This window comes from Mobula birostris, chromosome 25, assembly GCF_030028105.1.
Source record: "Mobula birostris isolate sMobBir1 chromosome 25, sMobBir1.hap1, whole genome shotgun sequence".
Lineage (NCBI taxonomy): Eukaryota > Metazoa > Chordata > Chondrichthyes > Myliobatiformes > Myliobatidae > Mobula > Mobula birostris.
Window position 1 is genome coordinate 10243585 of NC_092394.1, and position 12449 is coordinate 10256033.

At 44.0% G+C, this 12449-nt stretch overlaps 1 protein-coding gene across 1 annotated transcript in view; it reads right to left on the bottom strand.

The window, feature by feature from the left end:
- The window catches only part of LOC140187673 (heparin cofactor 2-like), a 52795-nt gene that overhangs the window by 29332 nt on the left and 11014 nt on the right, over positions 1–12449 (bottom strand). The window contains exon 2 of the mRNA XM_072243201.1: positions 5621–5894. Within this exon, the coding sequence (XP_072099302.1) occupies positions 5621–5894 (274 nt within the window). The remainder of the gene's footprint in view (positions 1–5620; positions 5895–12449) is intronic.

Below are 12449 nucleotides of genomic sequence, written 5' to 3' on the forward strand. Positions count from 1 at the left end.
ACCTAGACAAATAAGGTCTGGCCATTGTTTTTGTGGTCAAATGCTTTCATCAGTACCTTTATGGGCGCGTATTTACAATTTATACGGACCATAAACCACTGAGCCTGTTCAGTGAGACTAGATGCATCCCACCGCTAGCCTCAGCCAGGATACAGCATTGGACTCTGACATTGTCAGCCTACCAGTACACTATAGTGTACAGAGTGGGTGGGAATAATGCAAATGCTGATGCACTGAGTCGACTACCTTTACCTGAGGCACCTGTTACTACATATGTGCCTCCAGAGACTGTGTTTTCATTGGAGAGGCTGTCAGAGACACCTGTAGAGGTGACCCAGATCAGGCAGTGGACAGAGAGGGACCCAGTCCTGTCCCAAGTCAAGACTTTTCTTTTACAAGGCTGGCCCAGAGTTGTGGAAGGAGAGGAACTGAGGCCTTATGCCAAACGCAAGACAGAACTCAGTCTGCAGGATAGCTGCATCTTCTGGGGGGCAAGGGCCATCGTGCCTCCCCCTGGCCGTTTACAGATTGTGGAGGAAATTCGTGAGACTCACCTTGGGGTCTCTCGAATGAAAAGCCTTGCAAGATCCTACGTTTGGTGGCCAAGAATGGATCAGGATCTGGAGAACAAGGTAAAATCATGCACGCAATGTCAGACTAATTAGAATATATCACCACCAGCTCCTTTGCACCCATGGGAGTGGCCAGACCACCCCTGGTCTAGGCTACATTTGGACTTTGCTGGCCCTTTTATGGGGCAGATGTTTCTTGTAATGGTAGATGTGCATTCTAAATGGATGGAAGCTCACATCATGAGCAACATCACAGCCCCCTCAGCCATAGGCAAACTCAGGCAAGTATTTGCAGTCCATGAGTTGCCTGACACTCTGGTCACTGATAATGGCACGACGTTCACCAGTGAGCTGTTCAGTGAGTTCATGCAGCAGAATGGCATTCATCACATTCGGACGGCCCCTTTCCACTCAGCCTCCAATGGTTTGGCTGAGCGGGCTGCTCAGACAGTGAAGGAAGGCCTGAAGCGGGTGACAGAGGACTCTCTCAGCATTCGGCTTTCATGTTTCCTGTTTAAATACCGCCTCATGCCACAGACTACGACTGCCCGCACGCCAGCAGAGATGCTGATGGGGCATAGGCCCAAGTCAAGATTGGACCTGCTGCGTCCGGACATGAAGGCAAAAGTGAGACAGACTACTGCGGAAGCGTGTCCACCAGTGACTTTGCCAGTGGGCGAGATGCTGGCAGAGGGGTCGGGGTCCCCTGAAGAGGATGAACATTCTCACACAGACACACAGACCCCTCTCATGCCCCCAACACCAGACCCACCCAAAACACCCTCACCAGCGGTGCCTGCTGGGTCACCAGGGGTAGTGCGCAGATCACAGCGCACTCGTAAACCTCCTGACAGACTGAATCTTTAACGGGACAGTTCTTTTTTTGCTAGATTGAATGTTGAATCTGTCACATTTTCCAGATGTTTTGTATTGATAAACTGTTGCTGAGATACAAGTATAAGTTTTCAGGGGTACGCAAGTTAACAACACCACTGTTTCTATTTCCTAGTTTTTACATTTGGGAGATGTTGGATTTTAAAGGGGGAGAAGTGTTGTAATGTGAGCATTATTAAAAGTAAGTTAATACTAATTAGGATAATGGGGGGTTCTACTTCCGGTGTGCTTTGTATATAGTGTGCCTGCCATGCCGTACGGGTTGTGAAAACCTCTGTATATACATAATGGTTTGGAAGTTCGAGATAAAGTTGTTTCTTGGGCATGAAGTTGTTGAGTGTGCCTTTTTCAAAGTAGAAGTTACTACACAAGAGATTCTGCAGATGCTGGGAAAATCAGAGTAACGCGCACACAAGATGTCAGGGGAGCTCAGCAGGTCAGGGAGCATCAATGGAGAGGAATTAGCAGCCGATGTTTCTCGCTGAGACCTTCCATTTGGATTGCTTTCACACTTCGACTGCAGTTTGCTTTGATGTCGCACCCATAAGACAGCATCTCGCTAGTGGCCAGAGAAAGTTAATACCTATTGCTGAAGATAAATATTTACACAAGTGACCAAGGCTGGCTGCAAAATTTAATCTAGATATTTCCTGTCCTGATTATGATCATTGTGCTCAAGTTCTACTGTTAGGTTGTGAGAAATTTAACTAACTTGATTACTGAAATGACTTCAGAGTTCAGTTTGCTCTCCCCTTTATCACCTTTGTCCTTTTGTCCCTGAAGAAGGTAGATAATTATAGGTGATAAGTGGAGAGCCCCAGACTTCCAGTATCATTGAGAGATTGTGGTGAGAATGAAGGTGACACACAGAAGCCTGACATTGTCACAGTTCGAACTGCCCTTTAAAGGTTAGTGGTGAAGTGTAATGGACGTGTTTTACTGCTGGTGATAACTAGGAAGCGTGTTGGCAGCATCAGATTTTGGGTTTTCAATCTTAGAACAGGTCCAGCCGTAAATCCTTTCATTACTGGAAACTGAGTTCAAATCCAGCTCGGCCCGATGAAATTCAGTCATTCACTGAAGGCTGTAAGATGTTTTAATGCCTGTGCACGCCCGGTTTCCAGGGGCTGTGATTTGGAATAAATCACGGCGGGCAATTTTGCTCATGAGGGTTACAAGTGAGAGGAAATAGAAATGGGGGAAGAGGAAACGAGAAAATCTGCAGATACTGGAAATCCAAGAACACACACAAAATACTGGAGGAACTCAGCAGGCTAGGGAGCATCTATGGGAAAGAGTACAGTTGACTTTTTGGGCCGAGACTCTTTTCCATAGATGCTGCCTGGCCTGCTGAGTTCCACCAGCATTTTGTGTGTGTTGCTTGAGGGAAGAGGAAGATGATGAGGTTTGACTCAAAGTACATCAATGGTTTGCAGTAACGATAGTTTCAACCCACATCCAACCTATTCAAAAATACTTTGTATTGGTTAGCATCTTGTTATCTCATTGAAACTAACCAAACATTGAAAGGCCAAGATAGAGTGGATGTAGAAAGGATATTTCCTATAGTGGGGTAGTCTAAGACCAGAGGGCACAGCACCAGAATACAGAGATGTATCTTTAGAACAGAGATGAGAAGGAATTTCTTTAGCCAGAGGGCAGTGAATCAGTAGAATTCTTTCCCACAGACAGTTGGGAAACCAAGTCATCGAGTATATTAAAAGCAGAGGTAAATGGGTTCTTGATTAGTAAAGGCATCAAAGGTTACAGAAAGAAGGCAGGAAAATGGGGTTATAGACAATAGACAATAGGTGCAGGAGTAGGCTATTCAGCCCTTCGAGCCAGCACCACCATTCACTGTGATCGTGGCTGATCATCCACAATCAGTATCCAGTTCCTGCCTTATCCCCATAACCTTTGATTCTGCTATCTTTAAGAGCTCTCTCCATCTCTTTCTTGAAAGCATCCAGAGACTTGGCCTCCACTGCCTTCTGGGGCAGAACATTCCATATATCCACCACTCTCTGGGTGAAAAAGTTGATTCCCTGATGGAATGACAGAGCAGACTCGATGAGCTGAATGGTGTAATAAAGCTCCTACATCTTTTGGTCTTGTACAGAACCATTGACCAGGGGTTCAATTCCTGACACAGCCTGTAAAGAGTTTGTGCTCTCTCCCCATGACACCATGGGTTTGGTCCAGGTGCGCTGGTTCCTGCCCACACTCCAAAGACCTGCGGGTCAGAAGGTTATTTGGTCACATGGGTGTATGGGCAGCAGAGGCCCATTTGTCTGGAAGGGCCTGTTACCATAGAAAAAGTAAAATTATTAAAATACTTTTGGGATGCTCCAAAGCAGTTTGCATCAATGATGTACATTGGAACATTATCATTGTTGTATCATCAGATCGTTACAACAATGAATATTATTTATTTAGAGATACAGCACAGTAACAGGCTCTTCCACCCAATTATAATGCTGAGCCTTTATAAGGCACTAGTCAGGCTGCACTTGGAGTATTGTCAACACTTTTGGGCACCATATCTCAGAAAGAATGTGTTGTCATTGGAGACAGTCCGGAGAAGGTTCACAATTCCGGGAGTGAAGGGGTTAACATATGAGGAGTGTTTGGCATAATTTGGGCCTGTACTCACTGGAAATTAAAAGAATGCAGGGGAATCTCATTGAAACCTACCGAATATTGAAAGGACTAGATAAGGTGGATGCGGAGAGGATGTTTCCTATGGTGGAGGTATCCAGATCTAGAGGGCAGAGCTTCAAAATTGAGGGGCGACCCTTTAGAACAGAGGTAAGGAGGAATTTTTATTAGCCAGAGAGTAGTAAATCTGTGGAATGCTGTGAAGTCCAAGTACGTGTGTATATTTAAGGTGGAAGTCGATCATTTTCTGATCGGTCACGGCATCAAAGGATATGGTGAGAAGGCGGGTGTATGGGGTTGAATGGAATCCGGGATCAGCCATGATGGAATGGCGGAGCAGACTTGATGGGCTGAATGGCCTAATTCTGCTCCCATGTCTTATGGTCTTGTACAGCCAAGGCAATAAATATACACAAATTGAATATACAACTCAAGCAGCTCACCACAGGCTCCTACGGGGAACATTGTGCTCTTAGCCCAGGTAAGGCATTTGCTTCCACAAATTCAATTGCCAGGATGCCAACAACAGCTCTCTACTGCTGTTTATGACATTATCATGGCTCCTTTATCATTCATCTGAGAGGGTGGAAAATGGATGAAAAATATTGAAATATGTTCCATTCTTCAGCAGATGAAGTCAACGCCCTCCCACTGGGTCCCCTGCACTTGTTCTTTCCGCTTGCCCACCACACCGGCCTCCTCTGGCTCCACGCTCCACCTTGCTCCACCTATCAGATTCCATCATCTCTGTTGCCTCCGTCTAAATCCTCCCAGCCTCCGTTGCCATTTCCACCCTTCCTTTGCCCTTCTGACCCTATCTGCCAATCACCCTTCCTCACCCGGATCCACCTATCACCCGCCAGCTCTTGTTTCGGTCCCCTTCAGTCCAGTTATCCCCCCTCTGCTCATCCAGTCCTGGCGAAGGGTCTCAACAAGAGACATTGACTGTCCATTTTCCACCACGGCTTCCCCCAACCACCTTGAATTTCTTTTCCAAACACTACACGGAGCTGATTTGGAAATCTATGGCCAATCCTACACAATCACTGATTGTAAATGTTGGATCTCAATGGGAGCACCTTCCGCTGGAGGTTTCTATGGTCCAAGGAGGTGGCTGACCACCATCTCCTTAGCAGCAACTAGGGATGGGCAGTAAACACCGGCCAGGCCGTCACATCCAGATCCTGAAAACTGAATATAGAAAAATACTGATATTGCATATGACAAGCACAAAATACTGGAGGAAATCGGCAGGTCAGGCAGCTTCTATGGAGAGGATTAAACAGTCGATGCTTTGGGCAGAGACCCTTTGCCAGGATTGAAAAGGAAGGGGAAAGAAGCCAGAATATAGCAGCTACCCTACCAAGGATCTAGAATCAGAAATCAAATGGGGAACAAAATCCTGCAGATGAACAAACACACACAATTGCCCCGCCTTCCAACCAATCAAGATCATTTAATGAGTGGGTGCACTTTCAGCACAATGGTCACTCTACCTGTTTGTCATGTCTCTGAGCCAGTCGTCGACCATTTCCCAGCTGAGGGCTCTCTCAATGTGCCTCAGGCCGGAGGTTCTGTGGGGAACCACAACCAGCATGCTGGCATTGGTGCTGTACGGCAGACTGATGACATCGCACGCGTAGACGTGATCTGTGGCGGCCATCACAGTGGCCCTGACGTACATCATCGGCACCTTCACCGCCGCTGTCCTGCTGGTGTGGAACTGGAGCATGGTGGTCTTCCGTTTGATAAACTTGTGCTCCCACAGGCCTGTAAGCAGAAGGTACTGGCAGAGTAATAACAGCCTTGTAGCACCAGACTGCAAGTTAAGATTGATGGCACTAGCAAGGTTGATAACAGAGTGGAAAATGATCACATTAGTTACTGCGCTGATCCAAATGATAGCAGAGACATCTCCCTCTACACGTATTGTTCAAAAGATATGTCTAGGGTTGATCACAGTTGGAGAATCGCTCAAGCATTTTTGAATTGTTTTGTGATACAGAAGAATCCCCAGGGTAGTTGGATCCTTGAATTCATCGTTCTTGGTTGTATGAAGGTATTTGACTGCTGCTTCCTTACAATAAAAAATAAGGTCTATTGGGAAAGAACAGGTAAGTGATACTAATTAAGTAGCTCTTTCATGCACATGAGGACTGAATAGAGTAACAGATATAAACTGCTGGAGGAACTCAGCAGGTCAGGCAGCATCTATGGAGGGAAATAAACAGTCAACGTTTCGAGCCAAGACCCTTCATCAGAACTGGATAGGAAGGGGGAAGAAGCCAGAATAAGAAGGTGGGGTGAGGGAGAGTTGGCAGGTGATAAGCGAAGTCAGATGAAGGGGAAGGTGGGTGGGGGAGGGAGGGGAGGAATGCATTGAGAAGCTGGGAGGTGATAGGTCGAAAAGGTAAAGGGCTGAAGAAGAATGAATCTGATAGGAGAGGAGAATGAACCGTGGGAGAAAGGGAAGGAAGAGGGGCACCAGAGGGAGGTGCTGGGCAGATGAAAAGAGTTAAGGGGGAGATAGATAGATAGATACTTTATTGATCCCAAAGGAAATCACTGTGTCAGTAGCTTACAAGTGCACAGATATACAAATTTACAAATATTAGAAGAGAAGTAAGAAAGAATAAAAAATAAGTTACCTCAAACAGTCTAACAGGAGGGGGTCATCACGTCCCCAGCTATAGGATGACACATTATAGAGCCTAATGGCCGAGGGTAAGAATGACCTCATGTAGAACTCTTAGGAGCAGCACAGTTGTCTTAGTCTATTATTAAATGTGTTCCACTGTTCAGCCAAGTTGGCATGCAGAGGGTGAGAAACATTGTCCAAAACTGCCAGGATTTTCCGTGGGATCCCTTGTTCTACCACAGCCTCCAGTGTGTCCAGTTGGACTCCTATAACAGAGCCAGCCTTTCTAATAAGAGAGGGGCCAGAGAGGGGAATTGAAGAAGAGGGAAGGGAGAGGGGGAAAACTTACTGGAAGTTCGAGAAATCAATGTTCATGCCATCAGGTTGGAGGCTACCCAGATAGAATATGAGGTGTTGCTCCTCCACCCTGAGAGTGGCCTCATCATGACAGTAGAGGAGGCCGTGGACCGACATCTCTGAATAGAATGGGGATCGGACTTTAAATGGCTGGCCACCAGGAAATCCTGCTTGTTACAGATAGTGCGAAGGTGCTCGACAAAGCGGTCCCCGAATCTGCATCGAGCCTCACTAATACAGAGGAGGCCACACTGGTAGCACTGTATATGACCCCGACAGATTTTCAGGCGAGGGGTTCTCTTTGAATCGATTCATCCAGCATGTTGAGGCAGTAGAATGGTGCAGATGGTTGATTTGCTTCTGCCCTCACCAGATGCTGTCTGCGTGGAGTTTGCAGGTTCTCTCTGTGGGGGTGTGGGTTCCCCCAGATGCTCTGGTTTCCTCCCACGTCCTACACATGGAGGATGAGAGGGGACTTGATAGAGGTGTACAAGATGAAGGGAGGCACAGATCGAGTGGACAGCCAGATACTTTTCCCCAGGGTGGAAATGGCTTGTACAAGGGACCATGATTTTTAAGGAGATTGGAGGAAAGTATAGGGGCGATGTCAGAGGTAAGAGTTTTTACAGAGTGATGAGTGTGTGGAACATTTTCCCAGGGTGGTGGTAGAGCTAGACACATTAGGGACATTTAAGAGACTCTTAGATAGGCAGATGGGTGATAGAAGGAGGCATGCCTAATGGCCAGATTTTGTCAGGGTCAAATGCAGAGATCGAAGTTCCAAATCACTATTGTTTCCTTCACAGCTTTGGAGCCAGCAGTATCTGAGCAGGATCAGCGGTTGCCACACACACCTGGGTGTCGAGCTCTGGGGGAAGAGGGTGAATCTCCCGGTACTGAACCAGAAGGCTGTTCTTTCCTAACCCTTCCCAAAATCTTCAGCATCAGCTGCTGCTCCAGTACCACAGATCAGATCAGTGAGGATGGTGTTCAGGGCTGCCCGCAAGTATCACCATGCTTCTTGTGCCAGTGTAAAATGTCTAAAACTCACTAACCTGTACAAACTCCTTACAGTGTAAAATGTCCAAAACTCAGTAACCTGTACAAACTCCTTACAGTGTAAAATGTCCAAAACTCACTAACCTGTACAAACTCCTTACAGTGTAAAATGTCCAAAACTCACTAACCTGTACAAACTCCTTACAGTGTAAAATGTCCAAAACTCAGTAACCTGTACAAACTCCTTACAGTGTAAAATGTCCAAAACTCAGTAACCTGTACAAACTCCTTACAGTGTAAAATGTCCAAAACTCACTAACCTGTACAAACTCCTTACAGTGTAAAATGTCTAAAACTCACTAACCTGTACAAACTCCTTACAGTGTAAAATGTCCAAAACTCACTAACCTGTACAAACTCCTTACAGTGTAAAATGTCCAAAACTCACTAACCTGTACAAACTCCTTACAGTGTAAAATGTCCAAAACTCACTAACCTGTACAAACTCCTTACAGTGTAAAATGTCCAAAACTCAGTAACCTGTACAAACTCCTTACAGTGTAAAATGTCCAAAACTCACTAACCTGTACAAACTCCTTACAGTGTAAAATGTCCAAAACTCAGTAACCTGTACAAACTCCTTACAGTGTAAAATGTCCAAAACTCAGTAACCTGTACAAACTCCTTACAGTGTAAAATGTCCAAAACTCACTAACCTGTACAAACTCCTTACAGTGTAAAATGTCCAAAACTCACTAACCTGTACAAACTCCTTACAGTGTAAAATGTCCAAAACTCACTAACCTGTACAAACTCCTTACAGTGTAAAATGTCCAAACTCACTAACCTGTACAAACTCCTTACAGTGTAAAATGTCCAAAACTCACTAACCTGTACAAACTCCTTACAGTGTAAAATGTCCAAAACTCAGTAACCTGTACAAACTCCTTACAGTGTAAAATGTCCAAAACTCAGTAACCTGTACAAACTCCTTACAGTGTAAAATGTCCAAAACTCAGTAACCTGTACAAACTCCTTACAGTGTAAAATGTCCAAAACTCAGTAACCTGTACAAACTCCTTACAGTGTAAAATGTCCAAAACTCAGTAACCTGTACAAACTCCTTACAGTGTAAAATGTCCAAAACTCACTAACCTGTACAAACTCCTTACAGTGTAAAATGTCCAAAACTCAGTAACCTGTACAAACTCCTTACAGTGTAAAATGTCCAAAACTCACTAACCTGTACAAACTCCTTACAGTGTAAAATGTCCAAAACTCACTAACCTGTACAAACTCCTTACAGTGTAAAATGTCCAAAACTCACTAACCTGTACAAACTCCTTACAGTGTAAAATGTCCAAAACTCAGTAACCTGTACAAACTCCTTACAGTGTAAAATGTCCAAAACTCAGTAACCTGTACAAACTCCTTACAGTGTAAAATGTCCAAAACTCAGTAACCTGTACAAACTCCTTACAGTGTAAAATGTCCAAAACTCAGTAACCTGTACAAACTCCTTACAGTGTAAAATGTCCAAAACTCACTAACCTGTACAAACTCCTTACAGTGTAAAATGTCCAAAACTCAGTAACCTGTACAAACTCCTTACAGTGTAAAATGTCCAAAACTCACTAACCTGTACAAACTCCTTACAGTGTAAAATGTCCAAAACTCACTAACCTGTACAAACTCCTTACAGTGTAAAATGTCCAAAACTCACTAACCTGTACAAACTCCTTACAGTGTAAAATGTCCAAAACTCAGTAACCTGTACAAACTCCTTACAGTGTAAAATGTCCAAAACTCAGTAACCTGTACAAACTCCTTACAGTGTAAAATGTCCAAAACTCACTAACCTGTACAAACTCCTTACAGTGTAAAATGTCCAAAACTCAGTAACCTAAACAAACTCCTTACAGTGTAAAATGTCTAAAACTCACTAACCTGTACAAACTCCTTACAGTGTAAAATGTCCAAAACTCACTAACCTGTACAAACTCCTTACAGTGTAAAATGTCCAAAACTCACTAACCTGTACAAACTCCTTACAGTGTAAAATGTCCAAAACTCAGTAACCTAAACAAACTCCTTACAGTGTAAAATGTCTAAAACTCACTAACCTGTACAAACTCCTTACAGTGTAAAATGTCCAAAACTCACTAACCTGTACAAACTCCTTACAGTGTAAAATGTCCAAAACTCACTAACCTGTACAAACTCCTTACAGTGTAAAATGTCCAAAACTCAGTAACCTAAACAAACTCCTTACAGTGTAAAATGTCTAAAACTCACTAACCTGTACAAACTCCTTACAGTGTAAAATGTCCAAAACTCACTAACCTGTACAAACTCCTTACAGTGTAAAATGTCCAAAACTCACTAACCTGTACAAACTCCTTACAGTGTAAAATGTCCAAAACTCAGTAACCTAAACAAACTCCTTACAGTGTAAAATGCCCAAAACTCATTAACCTGTACAAACTCCTTACAGTGTAAAATGTCCAAAACTCAGTAACCTAAACAAACTCCTTACAGTGTAAAATGTCCAAAACTCACTAACCTGTACAAACTCCTTACAGTGTAAAATGCCCAAAACTCATTAACCTGTACAATCTCCTTACAGTGTAAAATGTCCAAAACTCAGTAACCTAAACAAACTCCTTACAGTGTAAAATGCCCAAAATTCATTAACCTGTACAAACTCCTTAGTGTAAAATGTCCAAAACTCACTAACCCGTACAAACTCCTTCGTGTAGAATGCCCAAACTCACTAACCTGTACAAACTTGTTACAGTGTAAAATGCCCCAAAACTCACTGACCTATACAAACTCCTTCGTGTAGAATGTCCAAATGTCACTAACCTGTACAATCTCCTTACGGCATAGAATTCCCCAAACTCACTGACCTATACAAACTCCTTACAGTGTAGAATATCCAAAACTCACTAACCTGTACAAACTCCTTACAGTGTAAAATGTCCCAAAACTCACTAACCTTATCCCACTTTTCTTTGGACTGTGGGAGGAAACCGGAGTACTTGGAGGAATCCCACACGGTCATGGGAAGAATGTACAAACTCCTTACAGACAGCAGTGTGAATCAAACCCCAACCTTACAGTTGCTGCCACAAAACAACACATTTCACAGTGATTATCAGTGACAATAAACTTGATTCTGGTTCTGATCACTATTTCAACAAAGAGGTAGCAACCCCCACTCTACATGTTCTGTTTCCAGTAGGAGACTGTGAGACAAGGAAACAGATAGGAGGAATAAGATAACTAGGATTTCTCTAATAGACAGTAGAGACTTAATGGACCAATTAACCTCCTTCTGTATCATAAAAACACATCTGTTTCTCAATAAATAAACACAAGAGATTCTGCAGATGCTGGAAATCCAGAGCAACACGCACAAAGCCTCCAAGAGGACCATAACCTTGTCGTAGGGTTTGGAGGCTTGTGTGCCTCAGCGACCCGGAGATCTATGTTGGCTGGAGTCAGGGCTTTATTCTTTGGCTCTTGGCAGGGTGACCCATGCTGAACAGGTCAAAGTGCAGAGGCCAGACTATGAGTGGTCCACCAGTCCTCCTGGTTCAGGGGTTCAGCTCAAGGCCAACAGCCCTGACTGCTCAAACAAAATTGTAATGGAAACAGCAATGAAGACTTCTATATCTGAGTGCGATGGTATTCCTGAGTTTCCACCCGTGACTTGCATGACTGACAGTAGTGAAAAACCAAGAGGAAGCTACTGACATGATGAAGGAAGCTCTGAGCATCGTCAGAGATGGAGGACCTTCATTGCTGCCCTGAACGCCAGTGGCAGAACAGGCGGTAAGCACATGCAAAATGCTGGAAGAACTCAGTAGGTCAGGCAGCATCTATGGAGAGGAATTAAAGAGTTCACATTTAGGGCTGAGACCCTACATCAGGACTCAACCAACATCCATAAAACAGGTTGGCCAGTAATTAAATTACAGTTTGAGGACATCTGCTGTGTGCCAGTTAGCAGCTGCTTTTTCTACATTGTAACAGTGACTGCTCTTTTGAAGTTCCTTATTAGCTGTAAGGAATGTTGGAACTTTGGGGAAGCCTTGCTATAAAGTGTCTTTTTTATTGATCTGCATGTCTGGCTCCATCCATTGCAGCCAAAATATTTTTAAAATAAATAGTTTCAGAAATATTCTTGTGTTTCCAATCACATGGGTACATTTCTGATTGCTGTTGTCACAGATCACAGACATGAAGTAATTTCTTCCGATGTTTATGTGCAGGCGAGATGGGTGGGGCCGTGTTTTGGAAGTTGCTAACAACAATGAGTGGACCAT